Source organism: Phalacrocorax aristotelis, chromosome 1 (genome assembly GCF_949628215.1).
Source record: "Phalacrocorax aristotelis chromosome 1, bGulAri2.1, whole genome shotgun sequence".
NCBI lineage: Eukaryota > Metazoa > Chordata > Aves > Suliformes > Phalacrocoracidae > Phalacrocorax > Phalacrocorax aristotelis.
Window position 1 is genome coordinate 117,214,033 of NC_134276.1, and position 19,994 is coordinate 117,234,026.

General features: G+C 51.9%; 1 protein-coding gene across 2 annotated transcripts; it reads right to left on the reverse strand.

Annotated features, from left to right (window-relative positions):
- Positions 1 to 3,244: 3,244 nt before the first annotated feature.
- On the reverse strand, positions 3,245 to 19,942 carry LOC142061584 (immunoglobulin superfamily member 2-like). 2 transcript variants are annotated; one of them, XM_075102888.1, is made up of 8 exons: positions 19,807 to 19,942; positions 18,174 to 18,551; positions 16,845 to 17,264; positions 13,756 to 14,139; positions 12,253 to 12,657; positions 7,888 to 8,295; positions 6,669 to 7,034; positions 3,245 to 4,088 (listed from the first exon to the last, which is right to left on the reverse strand). In XM_075102888.1, the coding sequence occupies exons 1-8, from the start codon at positions 19,853 to 19,855 to the stop codon at positions 3,925 to 3,927; spliced, it is 2,574 nt and encodes an 857-aa protein (XP_074958989.1). In that variant the 5' UTR covers positions 19,856 to 19,942; the 3' UTR covers positions 3,245 to 3,924. The 2 variants fall into 2 exon arrangements, with proteins under 2 accessions (XP_074958989.1, XP_074958997.1); XM_075102896.1 differs by having other exon boundaries at positions 3,764 to 4,088; positions 7,888 to 8,151; positions 19,807 to 19,924.
- Positions 19,943 to 19,994: the final 52 nt, after the last annotated feature.

Consider the following 19,994-nt stretch of genomic DNA (forward strand, 5'->3'; position numbering starts at 1 on the left):
ACATTCCCTGGGCAAGGGCGCATCTGGGGGACGGGGTGCAACAGGGGCACTCCTGTGCTGCAGGGTCTGCACTGTTGCACTGTTTTGCCTCACGGGATTATAACAGCTAAATATATATTTTTATCAGCTGTTCTAATCTACATCAGAGGCTGGCCTTGGAAAAAAAGTCATGATGGGGGTGGGTAAAGGTGGCCAAGAGCCCCAGCATCAAAATCAACACCATCCCCTGACCCACCATGCACGCATGTCTCTCTCCCTCTCATACATTTACCTCAGCTGAGTTAAATGTTCTCTTTAAAAATAGGACTGTTTTGAAGCTTTTGCTGTGATAAGTTAAAACTCTTTCTAAGTTCACTCATGGAAAAAAATACATCTTAAAAATATATAGCCGAAAGGTTTGGCAGTGATCCAGAAAAGCCAGAAAAAAATAAAGAGGAAAAAACCCCACCAGTGCAAAACCACACACTCTTCTTGCAGGCCCTTTCATCAAGGCCCTAGACACACTTTACAAACTTAAAACCTCTAAACCTCTGTGAAAAGAAAGCTGATACCTACATAGGCCTCTGGTTAACTGAGTGAAAACAGAACAGAAGAAGAAAGTGCCCCATTGGTGGAGAAACCTCCCTCTCTCTGCCCACCTTCTTCCCCCGGTCCACCAGACACAAAATATCTCATGTTGCAGTAGAACCTGTAGCTTTTTACATGAAGATCAGATGGCAGCAAAGAAACCTCCACAGACCTGCAATGGAGTGCTGAGGTTTCCGAGCAAGGGGCCAGCATGGGCTTGGGGGATGCACCAAACCCAGCCAGGTCACTCATAGGGCTTGCACAGCTTATGGAGATTGACCCACACATGCGACTGCTGCATCAGGGTAGGAGCTGTCCCACGCCACCACCCCAGCAACCTGGTCACGAGTAGCAACCTAAATAAGTTAGATTTTTGAGCAGAAGGCTGGTCCTGATGAGGTTCATCCTAAGATACATGAAGAATGGGCCGTCAAGCTGTCTGTTAGTGGTTTGCTGCGGTAACACCTGAGGAGGTGTGAAAGAACAAGTGGCAAAATTGTTTTTAAAAAGAAGGGGAAACTGAACGCCCGCATATTCTTAAATGCAATGCTCTGTGAGGTACAGGGACAAAGTACTTACAAGCACCTAAAAGAATGCAAGAAAAAAGTAACTTTTTGGGGTTTGTTTTAAACAAGAACAGAGCATATCAGACCTGTCTAATCTCCCCTGCAAGACGGCTGCAAGCATAGTGGGAAGGTGTAAGCAGTAAGCGTCATATATTCTTGACTTTACCAAGGTTTGTGAAGTATGCTCCCAAGGTACTCTCATGGGCAAGCTAAGGAAACAATCCAAATGAAAACACAGAGGGACAACACAAAATCGGCAGATAAACTATGCGTACAGATTAATTGTTAATAGCTTATGGTTAAAAATTGTTCCTTCTTTCCTCTCCCATGCCCTGACACACCTACACCTCCTTCCTGTATCCCCTAATTACGAGCTGGGCACCAGGCAGCCAGCATACGGCTGGCTGTCAGGCAACTCACACTGCAGCCTTCCCTTCGTGGGACAACTCGCCTGACTCCTCTCCTTCATCCAGCTACCACTTTTCTTGAAACTTCTAGGCGTTTAATGTTCTGGGAGCATCTGCTTCTCTGTCAAAACAGACTGAAACTGGTCCATGAGTTAATGCGTTATCAAGACAGGACTAAGACAAACAGACAGCAGGATCCTTCGCAAACTGGTGCGGAAAGCTGTTCAACAGACCCATGCAAACGTTGCTTCAGTTAGATAGGAAAAGTCAACAGCCTGAACGCACAGTGGAGAAACAACTTGCTAGACAGCAAGCCTGCAGGAGAGGAGCCTGCCAATTGCTAGCCAAGTGCAAACAGTGCCATGCTGTCACATGCACACAGACAATCAAACATCCTACTGGGATGTGTAAATGGGACGTAACCTACAAGGCAGAGAAACCTCTGCAGAGCACCCCATGTGCGGCTCTGAGCACTCATGCCATGGGAGAGACAACTGGGGTTCAGGGCAGGAAAGGGAAAAGCTGCATGAGGTCCAGAAAACATAACCTGCAGGCTGAACAAGCTGGAGCCAACCAGTACAGACAGAGGAGGTGGCTGAACAGGGAAACGGGAGCAGTAAGTCTTCAAACTTGCACAAAAAGCACTTCTTCAAGGAGAAAGGGGCTGAAGCACATCCCAGTTCCTTGGGACACAGGGCAGACAGCTTTTTCTAGTTGTAAGGAATGTGAAGGTCTTGAACAGATCATCTAGAGGGACTGTGGTGTCTCCAACCCCTACTCTAATCAAAGGAAGCAGGTCTATAATCTCTGCTGTGATTTCCATATGGCTGCTTTTGTCTGAGGATGGTGCTTCGAGTGTTGCCCTGGCACCTGACCTTACAACTCAATGGAACCATGGAACGCTTTGCACAGTTAGGGGTTGAGTACCTTTCCCCTAAAGCATCAGCCAGCCAGCCTTCAGGTAGCAGAGCTCTTCAGCCTTGAAAAGGTGAGTCAGAGCTGGATCCCAGGGCAGAGAGCAGCTGCCCCACAACATCCACATGGCTTTGCCAGGACAAACAGACCCCTTAGTGCCCTACTGGCTTCTTGTGTCAAATTTCTGGGGCATAGCCTGTGTATGACTCAGTGGCAGCTAGGAGGATGACTCGGGTGGTTTTGCAGCTAGCATAAGGGGCACATGCTCAGGAAGGCCCCTCTCCAAGAGTGAGGGCACAGGGGTTCATCATCCATCCAGCACACAGACCAGTAAGACCTCTATATGCAGGTGAGAGCCTTGGGGATTTACATATTCTCTCCATACTGCCCTAAGACACAGTTGGGAGTCTGCCAGGATGTCTCTCAAGGCAATGGGGGGCTTGGCACCAGCTCTGCAGTGGCTCAGCTCCAGAAGTACCCCTATTACACGCATAACTCTTTACAGATATAGGCTGCCCCTGTGCTGTAAGCTGCTGGTGGCTGATCCCATTTGAATCCCAATACATTACATGGTATAACCTGGAGGTGTCTAATACCAGGTCCCAGCTGTGCAGCTTCCAGACCCACACACAGGGCTGGGTGCTGCCTTCTCCTACAACAGTCCCAGCAAAGGAAGGAACTGGAAGATCTTTGTGCAGGCATCTCCAAGATGGCTTGGTGTCTGCTTCTTCCTTCTGGAATCTAAGACTCCATGTGAGTCCCTTATTGGGTCAATAGGATTCCTTTTTTGTGGATGGTTGTGGTGCTCCTGCTACGGACTTTCTTCAACCCCAGCCAGCCTTACTCAGTCCTCATCTTCCTGTGACAGGTTTTATGATGAAGAACCATTTTCTTTTGGAGAAGGTGCTCTTTGGGTACTGGTGCTCTCAGAATGAGGGGACAGTGTCTGAAAGCTTCCCCAGCAAGGGATGGGGAAAGGCAAATGCAATGCCTTAAATGGGACGCCAACTTTCCATTTCAGACTCTGCCACTGTTTTTTAGCCTGCACACCAAATAGATTTTGTCAAGTCACCTAAAATAAGCAGCAGTTTAATACTTCTGTGTCACAGTGCAAGAAGAGCTGGTGTTTCCCTTAAACCTGTAGGGTAATACCACCACTTCCATCCATACTGGGAGACACATACTGCAAAGACCTCAAATATACTACAATGAACATAGTGTGAATGGGTGGGTACCTAACCTAAGAGACAGGAACATCCGTTTATGAAAACCCTGTTTGGTTAGTATTTAAAGCTGCTTTGTTCCATTGAAGGTAAACACTCAATTTCAAGGATTTATTGCAAGAGCTGCTGCAAAACAATAAAAAGCCCTGCTGCAAGTACTCAGTTCTCCTCAGCCGTCCAGCTCTGCTCCTTCAAGTTACATCTGCCATTATAGACCAGCTAGGTTTTCTTGACCTCTCCAGCCCCTTAAAGTTCCATTGCTTGGTCTCCTGGGATGTTGCCCTTTTTGTGGAATTTTAAGTACCAGCAGAAGCCAGCAAGGGCCAGGAGAAGAAACAAAACCAGTGGTAAGTATAGGATGAAGTTCAGCAGTGATGGGGATGAGCAGATCCTAGAAAAAACAGTTGACTCTGGAGGAAAAAAAGAAAGAAAAAAAAAAGTAAAAAAAGTGAGGCCCCAAGCTAGTTTGAGTTTCTCTTTCCTACTGTTTCTATACATTATCTTCTTATCACTTTTCCCTCAATCCTCAACACCTACCAATTTTTAAGAATTCATACTGGCTACCTGAGGAGCAGGGGGAGAGAAACCAGGTAATTTGCCTCGATTTATTCTTTTGGGAGGTCAGATAGGGCCCCAGCTCATTCAGCTGAAGCATCCCAACAAACAGCATGGCTCTTCAGCTAACCCATTCCAGACTGGGCTCAGCAAGGAGAAGCCATGTACCCTTCACCTCCTGGGTCCTTGCCTGACACCAGTGACAGCAGGGTGAGGCAAAGGTCTGCCAGAGGCTGCACCACAGAACAAGGAGGGACAAGAGGAAAGCAAAGAAACCAGATCAAGGAGGTCCCTGTGTCCACCAGACACCTGCCCTTCCTTGCTTCTGCCACTCTGCTATCCTATTTCAGCGTAGAGCTGCAGGCAGCTGCTGCAGAACAGCTCACCGGTTGAGGTGGAGGCTGCCTGTACTGCTGGCAGACCTTCCGAGTACTGCAAAACACTAGGTTTGGCCAGCTCCATGCTAGCTAAAAAGCTCTTGCTTGCAGCCTCTCCATTTTTGTCCCAGGCTCCTTACAGCCACTGGCCATCAAAATCTCCTCACTTGGCACACAGCTTCAACATCACAGACTGACCTCAGATTCACCTAGCCTGCCATGAAGGGTCATGCCAATTCCTTTGGGACTGTTTTATCCATCTCAAAGCATTGTTCCTCAGTTCTCCTCCTCACCTAACACCCATGCGCAGATGCTTTACACTTGCTCTGCAGAACCATGCTGATCACACAGGTCTGCTGGGTTGAAGTTGTCCACGGGGGACCCACACAGCCTGGTGGGTTAGGTGTGACCCTAGGGGTGAACCACCCTGGGGGCTACTCCTGGCTGTAAGACTGGCTTTTACCTCTTTACCTCTGAAGCTCTGTGCCCCATCCATTAGACGGAAGCAGCATTTACTCTGCCATATAAAAACAAGGTGAAGACTCCACTACATTAATGCCTCTGTAGTACTAGGGAAGTATCCTAAAGGGCAGCATCAGGGATTATAGATTAGATTACTCCTGATTATGGGTACACTTGCACATGGCTGTGTCCTTACCCCTCAGAAAACTCTGAAACGTTGCAACTGTGAACCAGAGGGGCACTTTGAGATACCTGCATCGCATCACTGGAGAAATGCGCGTGCGCACGTGCGCGCGCACACACACACAGACACACACAAAAAGAAAAAACACCCAGCTAATCTCTTGGATTTTGTGAAAACCATGAAAACTACTTGGCCAAAACACTTATACAAAAATTGGAGGAGAAATTTCCAGCAGTTACTAAGCAATTTTAGCAATGGTAACCCCACCAGTACCGGGTAACAAGAAACAGAGGGAGCCAATGAAAGAGAAATCTGAGTGTTAGAGGGAGCTGTGATGAACAACAGCAGGAACATAACAGCACTGTCAGTCCTTCCCTGTGCAATTAAATCCAGATTAGCTCTGCTGTAGGTGCAGAGTCATGTGAGTGGGCTCTGTGAGAGCCTGTGCCAGTGGCAGGCACAAGGGAGGGTACTACAGGGTCCCCCTGAGTTCTTCCAGGTCGGTCAGAACTGGTAATTGCTACAGAAGTTTTAACCATGTGTGGGCACCCAGGCTTTGGGCATGGCAACTCCAGGGCTGAAGGCACGAGAAGAACCGCAGGATCCTCTCAGCTGGGTGCAACATGGCTGATTTCACAGTTCATATTTTTTCTTCCACATTTTTTCATCCAAGCCTCCTATTTCCCCAAAGGGGCAACAAGAGAGTACTTTTTTCTTGCCTGTTACCTCTCTAAAAATACTGTGTATGGCTGACTGAAACCTTTGCTTTTATTTATTTGAAATACTGTATGCAGAACCCACCTCTATTTTTGCATCCAGCATGAACCCCAACTCACCCCAAGAGGACAGAGGCTGTTTCTAGAGACCTCAATGGAGATGGACTTGCCAGAAAAATCATACCAAGAATTTTTTCCCCAAAACAGTTACTATTCTGGCCCTAATGGCATGACTGAGAGCAGGGGTTTGTGCCCATCGTCCCGCAGAGAGCCCACAAGCCAGCGAAGCACTGCAGACATAAGTGCACTCAGTGGTATCCTCTGGGCCACATGCCTCTGTTGGAGTTCTTGGTGTCTCATCTGACCACCACCTCCAATGTTTACTATACCAAGCACCTGGGTTGCAGCCCTGGTAGATCGATGGGACTGGGATCTCACTGCCTTCCCCTGCCAGGCCCATAGCACGTGTCCCTTGAAGGGCTCCCCTCCCTCCCCTGGCTCCCAGGGCAACTCTGGGGTCTCCCCAGCACTGACCCCTGCTGCGATCCCTTAGCAAGTCCTCCCGGTCCTGCTGCATCCTTGCCATTGCAGCCATCTTCACCAGCAGAGAGCTGCCATTACCCCTGCCACACACCCCAGCACAGCTAAAGGGGAACTGGAGCAGGGTGTGCAGCCCCTCGTGCCCAGCAGCATTACCTGGCAGGACGGTGGTGAGCTGAGTGTACCCTGTGTGTGTCGGGGCTTGCAGACCCCAGTCCTTCCCCTCACTCTGCAGCTGACATTCCTGCACCTGGCAGTGGTACACCCCAGCATCGCCTTTCTCCATGCTGCGCAGCATCAGGCTGAAGTTGCCAGAGGTGGAGGTGCAGGCAGTGGTACTCAATGGTGCTGCTGTGGTGCAGGGTGAGCAGGGGCCTGGCGCAGCCGCTCTCCTCCCCCTGAAACCAGGTGGCCAAGAGGTGGGTGGCAGGTGGGCACCCCGCAGCAGGCAGTGCAGTGTCACCTCTTCGCCCTCCCTCGATGAGATGCTGTGGTTCATTTTCTCCAGGTGCAGTTTGTGCTCTAGGGCAGGAGGTAAGCAGAGATGTTGCAGTGTTGTGCTTCCAGAGAAATGCTCCTGTCTGTGCCTGCAGGCCAATGGAAATCTTCCAGAGTGAACCATGGGGGATTGGGATGGCCTCTTGGGAGAGCCTCTGGCAGGACACCCACACCCCCCTTTGCCCCTGTGACATATTATCCCTTGGGTGATTTTCCCCCTCATCATCTCTGTTCATGACCCTCTGCTGTAATACTTCCTTCCCCATCCAAATAAGTGCTAAGGCATCCTTTGGACCAAAAGCTATTCAGGAAGCTGGAATTCTCTGATTCATTTTATTTAGGGCTGCAACCATAAGCCAGGTCATGCTGAGAGAGAGGGAAGAACCGAGCCATGGAGACCAACTGTGCACCCCAGCAGTGCAGTGGACAAGGTGGGGGCAGCTGATCATTCAGCCTTGTTCTCTGTGGCTATGTGCAGCAGCCAAAAGACAAAACTTTGTCTCTTGCTTCAGGATGCTTGGGAGTACCAGGAAAGGACTACTTCTCTATTCACAGCACTGTACAACTGACCAAATCCACCATGTGTTGGAGGGAAAATAAAATACCACGATTCACTTTGTTATGAAGCATTGGACATGATCTGCCAGTGGCAAAAATACCAGCTTGGTTGGTTTGGGAGGATGTGGTAAATCCTCCTAATTCGCTATTTCCCTTTGAGAAGCACTGAGGCCTCCCGCATCCCTAAGTCTCAGATCCAACACTGGAGCCACTGGTTCTCCTAAGCCCTACCAGCTTAGGAGAGGCCTGGCAGGGACCCCATCATGAATAGGCCCAACCTTCTCCAGCAGCACCTATGCGAGAGATAACTGCGGCTCACCTGGAAGTTTGAACTCCAGCGTGGTCATTCCCGATGCTCCCTCTCCGAGTTTGTACCAGCTGTCCACCAGCCAGAGCCATTCCTCTACCACACAGTAGTACCTGCCCTGGTCCCTGGGGTCTGCAGAGAGTATGCGCAGCCAGAAAATGTTGCTGGACACCCTCTGGCTCAGGAACCGGGACTTTTGTGCAGGAGAGCTGAACTCAGCCCCGTATTCCAGTATGCTGCTGTAGTTGGCCCTTACGATTTTCAGGGGGGTTGCATCTGCCGGAGGAGAAGGTAGGAGGTACCAAGTAACTGCGAACTGAGAATTATTCTGGGCAAACATGATGCTGCACTCGATGGCTGTGTCAGCACCGTTGGCAATCTCCACAGAGCTCTCTTTCGTAGATACCTGAAGCTTGCTTTCTAAAATGGAGAAACAAAATAATCACGCGGGCTGCAGCTGCCAATACAGGGATGCTGGCAAGGAGAGGAATAAGGCTGGTCTGAGAGACCCATCAAAAGAGGAGGGAGGAAGAAGGTACGCAGAGGATGAAGACTTGCTAGGGGATGCTGGAGCAGGATCGCTAACGCAGGTGCGGGAAGGAGGGGAAGAGGAAATCCACACACCCTTACTTGAACGGTGGAGGGGAATCTCTGGCGGCTACTGGTCAGGGGAGTAGCAGAGCAGGCACCTGGGGGACCACAGGGCAGGAATGGGGGAATGGAGGCAGCCACTGTGTTGGAGCTTAGAGGCAAAGACTCTGTCTGAAGCAAAACCATCCATCTACCACTACTCCTATTGGCAGGTTCACATAAGTGACAAAAGCAGCCCATGGCTTTGGAGACTGTGAACGAGTGCCTTTTATCTTCAGAGAGACTACAGAGCCTGCATGGGTTTTGCTAACAGTTGCCATCTCAGGTGTTTGCTGTGGTTATTAACTGGAAACCACATAACATGGTCCTGTGATTATACTCGGCAATCGTTCAGTTTAGTGCTGAGCAGCTCAGGAGAGGAGAGCTCCGGTGCTGCCTGCAGTTCTGCTCCCCTGACAGGGTACACAGTCGCTCCTGGCCGATGCACCTGTGCTGCTCCTGGTTTGAGGGACCCCCTTCCTGCCACACTGCACCCATTGCTGGCACCTTTCCTTCTCCTCCAGCAGTGGAATGGCTGCAAACTAGTATCTTTGAAGGGCCTCCGACTGCTTGCGTTTTCCCTCAGCCCTCCCCTCTGTGCTGAGACACCACCTCTGTCAGATGGGGCCAGCAGTCACGTGAAAGGGTACCCACAGGTATCTACCCAAGGGTAGACAGAAATTACTCTACCTGAGACGTCATCAGGGTTTTAAGGGACTGTAGGCAGAGTTTTCATTCTCAGGATTTTCCTTGCGTATGAGCTGAGCAGCGGGATGCCCTGTGCCACGGAGGCTGGGGGCAACCGAGCTCCTTAAGCTCAGCCCCTGGGTGCTGGTTTGGGGACAGGCTGCAGAGGACACGCTGAGATGAGCCCACAGAGTCTCAGACCCATGCCCTCGGCTGCAGGCTCAGCAGGGTGCTGTTCTCCGTGGCACCTCCCCAAGGCATGCGACAGCAGCTCTGCCAAAGGGAAAACTAAAAACACTCCCAGGTATTTTAACTGGATGCTTTGCCCCCATTTCAAAGGCCACAGGAGAGGAGCAGGCCGTACCAGGGGAGGTGGTGGACATCAAGGACGGCCTTCCCATGTCAGACACATGGATGGTCCTTCCCCCGCTCCAGCTGTCGGCGAGAGTGTGCCAGCAGAGCAGCCCCACTGCTCATTGCAAGCAGCTCTGCCACCTCTCCCAGCAAAAGGGAGCTCCAAAAAGTCAGCTATGGGGCCATGCTGGGCCAAAACGTGTGCCTACCTCTAAGTGAACTTCTCCTGGCAGTGCTGCTGTGGTCAGGGGTGGCTGGGTAAAACCCAGGACCTTTTCCCAAATCCAGAGAGGCTGAGAGCACAGAAGCCAGCAAACTGGGGGGGGGCTCTCACTTAGGTACGGCCCAGCTTCACACCCACTGGGGCAGAAAATACTCCAGAGAAGCAAAAACTACTAGAGCTCAGAGAGGAGTCATGGGAACTGCTGCTGTGAGCCCTTGATTTTGATGAGAAAAATTGCTGTTATGCTCTCAGAGAAAATCACCTCAAGAGGAAGCATAGCACTTGCTGCAAAACCCCTTTCTTTCAACTGCAAGTCTCCTCTCATTCCTCTTGCTCACGCTAAAGATCAATTACTGAAAAGGGCAGAGCAGCTGCCTGCCTTTTCCTTTGGCACAGAAAGACGTAGTGCTATTTTCCCTTTCAATTTCAATTTAATTAAGCAAGCCGAGCCTCTCACTGCCCATCTCGCAGTGAACCCTGCCTGAGGATACGGTGCTTTCTGCCCAGCCCAGGAGCGGCAGGACACACAGAAGGGTACGGCTGCTGCAGTGACCTGTGCAGGCCAGCCGGCTGGAGGGGCAGCTGGTGCAAAGGCCCCCACGGCTCACTCTGGAGCCAGGGGAAGCTACTGAACGGTTGTGCTGAGAGGCTGGTGGGAGCATCCCCACTAGGGTTGGGCAGCACCTGCCTGACCAAGGCACTAATCATGTGACCCCACCAAGGGTCGGATGCTGAACTACCTGACATGACAGAGATGGAAAGGACCTGTCCTCTTTCTCCTCCTGTTACGACCTTTCAGGCATGTTGCTCCTATCTAAAGCTACAGGCCAGACCCACAGTGGCATTTAAACTCCCCTAAAGCGTTGACTGATGCCGAATGGTAAATAAAGTGCCAAAGAAAAAGTCAAGAACTGGAGTATCTCTGCAGGCTCCAGCTATGAGATTTTATATGCAAAGAAACACACTGGTGATTTTCATAATTTGCAGCTTTGTTTTCTGCAGCTTCACCTCATCCCATTGCTGCTTGAGTCGGCTTCCTTCCCAGACTTACTCTCTACCTTCCCAAATATCCTTTGCTGGCTCATGCTGCCTTTCTCAGAGACACAGTACTAGAGCCAGCAGCCACCTCCCACTGTGCATCTCCCCCTCCCAGTTCCCACCATCTTTACAACATCACAGTATCCACTAACAGCTGCAATACATTTGGAGCCAAATGTTGTAATATCTTGCTGCTCCGCTGCTACCATCTCCTCTGTGTAGACAATCCACAATTACACCTGCTCATCTTAATGCCATTTATGCTACTAACATATGCTGACAGCCGCTGTTATCACCCCTACCCGGGCTGGCTGTAGCTCAGGTGTGACATGGAGCACCCCAGCACCCAGCTCCGCAGGGGTGAGGAAAGAGCAACAGCGGAGCAGGAGGCAGAGCACCATGGAAACGAGCCCAAATGGGGAAGGGAATGTATCAGCCTGTTTTACAGCAAACCCATCAGTTAAACGCAGAAAATGCATAATTTCAGTTCACTGGGTTGTAATCCCAAAAATCCAAAGATAAGAGAAAGGAGCACTTAATGCATTAAAAAAAGAGCAAGAACTCTCCTTTGCTGGCAGAACAGACACTAGGAAAAAAACCCAAACATATTCTCATGCCTGCCTCCACAGGCTCAGAGGTTTTGGCCATCACAATCCCTTCAATTCCCCCAGAAGCCCCAGCCATGAGCAGGGCAAGCTGACACCGTGCTGCTGCCGGGGTTGGTGGGGAGCAGGCACACAGCAGGCCGGTTGAGGGGCTGTGGAGCATTTGCAACATCTCTCTTCCATAAGAGGATGAGGATCCCTGCACAATGCAGGCGCAGCAGTGGCACAGCCCCTGCCTGCAGAGGTGGCCATAAAAGGGAACTCTGGGCAGGGCCCCTAGCCGCGCAGCCCAACCGTGCCCGAGAGGAGGTACCTCTGCCCACAACTGCAGTTCAGCGCTGGCCCCCAGTCTGGCAGAGTCCTGGTTCTTTCTCAGTACCTCTACTACACAAAGGGAAACTCAGGGGGACACAGACATCTTCCAGCACCAGCTTTGGTGGCCAGTCTCTCTTCACTGCCCTCCAGCCCCCCAGAAGCCCACACCATGGGAGGCACCTCACACCCCTGGCATTCAGCTGGGCTCCTTGGGGGAACTACTTCTTCCTAGAAACAAGGTTTAAAATCCTAGTGGCAAGGCTGATCCCTATATGCTTGGCATAATCTGAAAACAAATAGACATTGCCACTCCCCAACACCAAATTTGCCTCCAAGAGTGTTGTCAGGAGCTGTGGGTGCTGAGGAAGGAACAGGACAGGCAGCACTGTCTCATGAAGCCCTGGGAGATGACCTGGCTGGGGACACCCCAGCCATCAGTGGTCCCAGTTGCCCCGACATATTTGACAGATTTAAAGTTGCATAAGGACAAATCTCTGCTGAAGAAGCGCCCATGGCGCTGCTTACCTGGCAGCACCACCTTTATCCCCACGACATTGGACCTGGTGGTGGCTGCTGACGGCCCCATCGTCAGGGTCTTCTTCCTCCAGACCTCCACCTCACACTGGTACATCCCCTCATTGGCAGCCACAGCATTGTGGATGCGCAGCCTGAAGGAGGTGGCAGCCTTCGTCAGCTGGGCTTTCTCCTGAAAGTGTGGCTGTGCTGCCCCCCAGGCCATGGTGCCGTTGGGAAGAACACGGACCAGCTCATGGTAGTGGCCTGTGGGTGGGCTGGGCCGGAACAGCCACCCCACAGACACTGGCACTTCCTTGAGGGTGTAGCTAGAGCTCACTTGGCAGACGAGTTCAAAACTCTGCCCATATGTGACGGTAGCAATTCGGGTTCTCAGCGTGGCGTGCAGACCGAGACCTGCTTGGGAAGAGAGAGCCCTTGGTGCCGGGACAGAAATCCTGCCCCATGCCACCTCACTGCCACCCTTCCCATGCGACACCGTCCCCACTGCGCCAGCCACCACAGTCCTGCTGTTCCTCTGCCAGTGCTGCTCTCCCCTGAGTCTCACTGTGCTCTGTGCTCTTGCAGCCCCACGCAGTCCCTGGCCTCTCCTACCTCACCCACTGCACAGACACGGGGCTGGTCGCTCCTTGTACCTCGCAAAGGAGGATCAAGGCATCTCCCACCATGACCTGCGGTGTGCTGGTTGGTACAGACAGGCTCATGCAGCTCTCTGCAAACAACAGTCACTGCATGGCAGAAGACAGCGTTGTGCCCCTCAAAGCCAGAGACACTGTGGCATTAAATGGAGAGACTAGCTAAATCTTGACACTGGAAAAGGAAAGGAATTGTCTGAAATCTTCAACTAGCCTTTTCTTATAACTTTGGAGAGGGCTTTTTGAAGTTTTTTTTTTTTTTCTTGTCCTTTAATGTCTTTCCTAGGACATGGATATATAAAGAAATACTTAAGAAATAGAGTCCCAACAGGCAGCTCCTGCTACATCAGAATAGCCACTGCCAAGCTAGGTTTCCACAAGGAAACCAAGAGTCTCCTACACATCTTTCTTAGAGTGGTTTCTCACAAGTCATCTCTCCGAAACAGAGAGAGCACCCTGATGGAAATGGCAATGATCTCTCCCATACAGAAGTACCTGTTCTGCTGGGTCATCCTGTGATCCTCAGGAGTAGCAACAGGCGTTGCTCACTATTTTCTGTACCAAAGACACAGGAGGACCCAACCTCCCCAGAATTCTGCCTGTTTGCCTCAAAACTTTTTGCAAAGAGACTGAGCTAAAGGTTTACACTTTGGTGACAGCTGCTGCATCTGTCATGCTAATGTTTGCCAGAGCAAGTGTTTTTCACATTATTATCTACCAAAATCTATGGCACATTTATGCTTTTACTGCAAAGAGCAGGTGTGGTGCCCCTGCCAAAATAAGGCCAGACTTAAAGCATTCCCCAGTCAGGGATCACTGCAGGTCTTACCCAGAAGAGCAGCCATTGGGATTTACTAACCTATCGGCTTCACGTCAATTTGGATGCCTGACGACAGTTTGGTTTGGATGCTGTGAAAGTCTCCAGGAGTCTTCATCTCCGAAACAGAGCAGTGGTATGTACCATTGTCCTTCAGTCCCACCTCGTAGATGGTGAGGACATAAACCGTGTTGCTTTGTTTGAATGCTCGGAGCTGCCCCAGATTGGCTCTCTCTTCATATTCTTCCTCCCAAATCAGTATCCCATGGGGGTCAACCCTGGCCACTTTCATGCTGTTGAGGAGCCAAAGCACTTGAAATTGCCTGCTGCTGCCCTTCTGGACTCCCACCGTGCAACTCAGCTGCAAGGTATCACCTTCAGAAAGGGAGATTTCAGCAGCAGTAATGTCCACTGAGAGGTCTTCACCTGTGGGCAATCAAAAGCAAAGAGGGTACTGAGTGGCCCTGCCCACACTTCCCTCACACCTGGCAGCATTGACAGCATGCAGAGGGAAAAAGGAGGGAATTATCTATTGAAACATTTTCTTTCATTAGAAAAGTAATCAGAATGGAAAATTTTACCCATGGGGAGATGGTTGCAGCTCCAGGCACTAATCAGCAATTGCAGGTGGAGGAAGCACCAGAGCCTCTTGAGGAGCTGAGCTCCCCACTTTGGGGCAGTTAACCCTCCCAGAGCAGAGCATCCATCAGGACAGCCTTGGGCCACAGCCACCCCCTGCTCAGCTCAGGCATCCAAACCAAGGGCTGCCCTAACCCAGAGGCATCAGCTTTTGTGGGGGGCTGCTCCACCTTGCTTCCTGGAACTGTTCAGCTTCATGTAACAAATATCCCTTAAACAAGAAAAGGGCACAAAGGGGCCTTATCCCTCAGTGGTGTTTTTAACTCTGCTGTTTGTGGTGGAAGAAGGTGCATGGAGGCCTGGAATTCAAGTTGCTTGTCTGAATCTGATGCTACTGGTCCTGCATGCTGCAGCCCTCACTGGCTGCTGCAGGATGTGGGTAAGAGATGCTCTCAAAGTTGGAGAGGTTTTGGGTTAGTTCCTACAGAAAGCAGAAATGTCAAGACTTGTCGCAGCATGGGGAGGTTGGAGGGAAAAGTGGAGGTGGAGGTCATCTCCTGTCCCCTGTCCTGCCCCCCATACTGATGAGCAGCAGGTGCCGAGCTAAGAGGGGGAGCACAAAGACATATTCTCCTTGGCAGACCCACTTGGGCAGTTAGCCACACCTGAGATTAGGACCCTGTCCCTGGGTCCTATGATACAATCCACCTTCCTCACAGGGCATTCAAAGCCTCTGGCACTAATGCTCCCTGGTTCCTGCCTTCAGCCCAGCTGGAGAGCAGCTCCAGGCAGAGACCTGCAGGTTACCCCTAAACCATGCACCGTGATCCCACACAGCAGTGGCATGACTAAAAAACAGGAGGTAGGGCTGAGCCCCGACCCCTGGGAAGGCAGCCTGGCTCATGCTGCTCCATCTCCTTGGGTCACTGTGATGCCCCCAGTGTCTAACAACAAGGGCAAGGCTACATGCTATAGTTTGGAGGTAAAACAGAGCAGCTCCCAGACTGCCATGGGAAGGGCTCAAATAATTTATTGAAAGCAGAGTACTCTGTGAATTTAAACAATGGTTCATAAACAGTTTGTGAACAGGAATCCCAGCTGCTGCAGATATGTTTGGCATTCCCAATATTTGCTGGAGAGTTTATAGAAACCACTGGAGCAGTTGGCCACGATCAGAGTGGTCACTGACTCCTGGTGTGATGGGGTGCTCAGCCCCACAGCCTGGGCTTTCCCACAGGGCGCTGGAGGGAGTCTCCAGCCCCACAGATGTGATGGAGGGCTCGTACATCTGCTACCGTTCACCTCTGGCAACACCAGCGGCTCTAATACAACCACCGTGTTGTCCTCTTATCACCATTGCCTCCCCTCTACCCTTAATGGCCACCACAGTGCAAATATTAAACTGTGACAAAGTTTCTCTATTTCTAAGCAATCGTGTGGCATTGGTACCCGAAGCCACACACTACCGGTCATGATGAACCCTCTTAAATAAGTGGATGCAGGAAAGCGTGCTGACTGCCATTGCTGGCCAGGCAGGAGCAGACATGGAAAGCCATTGCTGCAAACAGTGTGTAATAAGCGGAACAAAGTTTTGCCTGTCAGCCAGGTTTCTAGAACTAGGCTCTGACAGTGGGAAACTCTTCTTCCCTCCCCTGGTACCTTGCCCCCCTGAGCTGCACACCAGCCCTCATGCAGTGATGCACGGCTTAGAGATGCCAGGAGCCATGGGAAGCCAGTGGGTGGAGGGAACAGGAGGTGTCTGGCAGGGATAGAGTGGAGCTGGGGAGGATGGGCAGCACTGGCAAGGGACTGGTTTTCATACTTTCCTGTTTTAATCCATCTCAATCGTGGTAGCAGGTCTAAGTCTCCTCTTTCTAAATACCTAATTCTACGTTTTCCTAGAGCATAAGCCAGGAGCTTGGTGCACTCACTTCAAAGCACAGCCTGACCCATGGTCCCATTACCACCATACATGAACTACTAGGAGGAAACACAGGGATGGTCTGATAAGCAGCAACACCAGTTGCTCTAGAGGCCAACAGACTTGTGACAGCACGGACAGACAAGCCACTTTCAGCAGACACCAGAGCTGTGCAGCACACGCAGTGCATCCCCACATCCTGAGGCACTGCAACAGACAGCTGACTGTTATGTACTTCAGTTTTTGAGGCCGTGAGACCCTCAAGGCAGTCTAACAACACAATTTTCTGCACACGGGAGCTTAATGCTGCCAAGGAGCCAGGCTGCTGCAGGCACATATGGCTTTCTCTGCTAACACCTCACATGGGCTTGTGAGGTTGCACAATCACTGCCAGCATCAGAGACTCAGCTGCATGAACCTTCAAAGCAAGAAGCACCAAGAGCTCCCAAACCAGAGGCTGCCATGGCCCTGAGCCCAGTCTGACGCCTCAGTGCCTGGCAGAGGCAGCCAGACCCACTGGTGGGTCCCTGGGCTGTGGTGGATGCAGGCAAAGTCCACTGAAGGCTGCAGTTATAGAACCTTCAGTGCACAAAGGAGTTAGAGCCGACGTGCAAGTTTGCAAGGGCCTTACCCTGGCTCGTGACTGCCAGCGATGTCCTCCCTGTTTGCTTGCGGGAGATGTCCTTCCATGTCTCATCGGGATCCTCAATCCACTCGGCTGCCTCACAGTACAGCTGCCCCTGGTCAGACAACTCCACTCCCCTGATGGAGAGCTTGTACGTGGTGTTTCCAATCTTATTCAGCTGCACATCCCCTGCCAGAAACCTCTGCATGTACATGGACCCCGGCCTCAAGACAAAGTCCTTGGAGAGGATGAGGACCTCCTCGGCACGGCGCTCTCCTGCTGCTCCCTGAAGACGGTACCAGCCAACAGAGAGATGTGTGTGCTGGGCGGTGGATTTGGACACCTCACAGGTGAGCTCCACTGCATCCCCTTCAGCACAGGTGAGGACCTTGGGCGCCATGAAAGCTGAGAGGGTGTCTGCGATCACTGAACATGGGCGAGAAATGCAGAGAGCAGCTGGTCACAGGAAAAATCATCTATTGACCTCGACGGGCAACCTGCCAGCCACTATGGAACTGTGGCCAGGCCCTAAGGGCTGTGACAGCGTAGAAGTATCTTTTGCATCTGATTAACGTGGCTTCCACCAGCCTATGTCAAGGTGCAAAGTAGTTAAAAGCTCAGCTGGGAAGAAAGCACAGTGAATCTCTCTGCAGTACCCTCTTCAAAGTACTGGCAGTATTAATTAGGCAACCCCAAGGAGATTAACATCCAGCCCCTCGTTATCCCAAGCGCAGGCTAGTACACCACCAAGATAAAGGAGGAAACGGGTGAATAGCAAGTGGAAGTACCATACCACCACACAGACTCGGTGGCTCGCAGTAGGGCCTTTCCCTTTGCCTCTCTGCTCCACTGCCTTCCCTCTCCCAGTGCTCTGCAGGACCTGCCACCTCCCTACATCTGTGGGTATCCAGCTTAGGTCAAGTCCCACACCCTGACACCAACAACTAATGCACAGAGCCTGAAAACTCCTGACCTGTTAAGCACTTAGTTGTGAAAACTGTCGCTGTGTCAAGAGCTGAAGTTAAAAGTTGGGCCATCAGATGGCAGAGGCTTCCTCTCCCTTCCCTTGCCCTGGCTGGGAGACAGCAGCCAAAGCAACCTGCAAGGGGACATCCGGGCATCCCAACCTTGGCCACCTGGGGGTAGGATAGCAATCCCACAGTGTGGAGAGAAGGAAAATTTGTGCCCACCAGTCCAGTTAATCACCCCTTTCCCCAGCTACCCCTCTATCAGAGACCCAGAGACAAGCATTTCTTCCTAGTGCAAAGGTGGGGACTGTAGAAGCCTGCCTGCACCCCCACCCGGCAGGGAGCAAGGCTATCTTCCAGGACCCACCTGAGAGGTTCGTCTTGGCGCTGTAGCTCCCAAAGTACCTCTCGTCGGTGTTGGGTGTGTGGCACTCGTACTCCCCGGCATCCCGGTCCTGCAGCTCGGTGATGTGCAGCAGGACAGCGTCCCCCTGCACCCGCTCCACGTAGATCCCCCGGCTGCGCACGCGCTGGGTGTAGATGGCATAGGTGAAGGAAGAGTCGATGGTGCTGACGATCTGCACCTCCCGCTCAGGGGCCAAGGGCAGGTAGATGGACCACTGGAAGTTCTGCTCCGCCGGGCCCTGGTAGCCGCTCACCTTGCACCACAGCGTGACGTGGGACCCCCTCACACGGTAGAGGGGCCCCTTCTGGACAGTCACCACCCGTTGGCCAGTGCTCAAACCTGCCAGCAAACAGTTGGCACATGCGGCATTTGCAGAGATATACGCTACCTGAGATATACGCTACCTGAGGGCTGCACACCCAAAATGGCAGCAGGTCTGGATGTGCACAGGACCGCAATGTAATACTGAACAGAACTGCTGTGCAGCCTTGTTCTTTGAAGCATGAAGTCCAAGGGATTTTGTGCCCCTTGCAATTATAAGAACAGGTCCTGTAACAACAGACTGCCAAACTTTGTCTCCTAGCACACTGAGGGTCACACAACAGAGACCAGAGCACCATGGCCAGAGAGCTGTCATGCCTGTTCATGGCTGGAGAGCATCTCTCAGCCAGCTGTTCAGAGGGAGCAGCAACCAGGCTGAGATCACTGGAGAAAGCTTGTGGTGTGTTAAGTTTAAGAGGACCGAGCACCCAAGCCCTGCACAAGCTGTGGGGGAAAGGGAACAAAGGCAAGAACTGACCACTCCCAGAGAAGGGGATGCAATGTAGAAGTGAAGGCACATGAGACAGCAGAGGAAGCAGGCAGGCTCGGTGATGCAGAGGTGCTGCGTGGACAGAAACCAGGGAGGGTGGAGGAGAGGGGACCAGGAAGAGCTCCTCCAAAGGCAGGGGGTGCCGAGAGGCATCAAGGGCTCCCTTCATTTCTGCCTGCAGAGGATTTAGGGACATGATGGCCAGTCATGTATCCTCCCCTGCCATAGAGCTCCCAAGTGGTAACTTGCTTTATTCTGGTGCCCAGCATGCGTACCAAGCAATATGCCCGTAGGACATGAGCACTGAGTCAAAACCCAACCGTAGACACCAAGCCACAGAAGAGAGCTAGTAGTGTCACAGACTAAGAAACCCTCAGAAAACCCCTCCCAAGGGAAACGTGAGGTTACCCCCTCTGCACCCCCAGCAGCCATCCAACAGGGGCACACATGTCCCCTCACCAAACGCCTGCCAGAATCTGGGATATTGCTTTGAAGTGAAACTATAGTGCCAAAAAGGAGAACATGCTGCCGCACCTCTTACTACAGCTACCAAGCCAGAGCAGTGCTGGCCACAGCAGGGCTGTCCTCACCCTGCAGCCCCAGTAAGGTGCCTTGCTGAGCCACCTACCTGCAAAGGTCCCATCCACCCGCTTTAGGAAGGCAAAGCGGCCTAGGAGACAGCCTGCACCTCCGATTCATGCAGGTGCTACTCCCAGCCCCAGGTGCTTTATTTCTCCCTTGCCTGCCCCAGGAAAGCCCCTTGCCACCAGGCAGGACACTCACCTAGGAGGAGTAGGAGGAAAGCAGCCACCAGGTACCACGCCAGCCCCATAGGAAACAGTTCTGCTTGGGTCCTCTCCCAGAGGGGTGGTGGAATGCTCTCATGGGCGACAGTGACAGCCACCCCACTATTTTGAAAGTGGCTGGGAGGAAGCTGCCTAGAGGTGGTTTCCTGTGCTTAGAAATGGCCG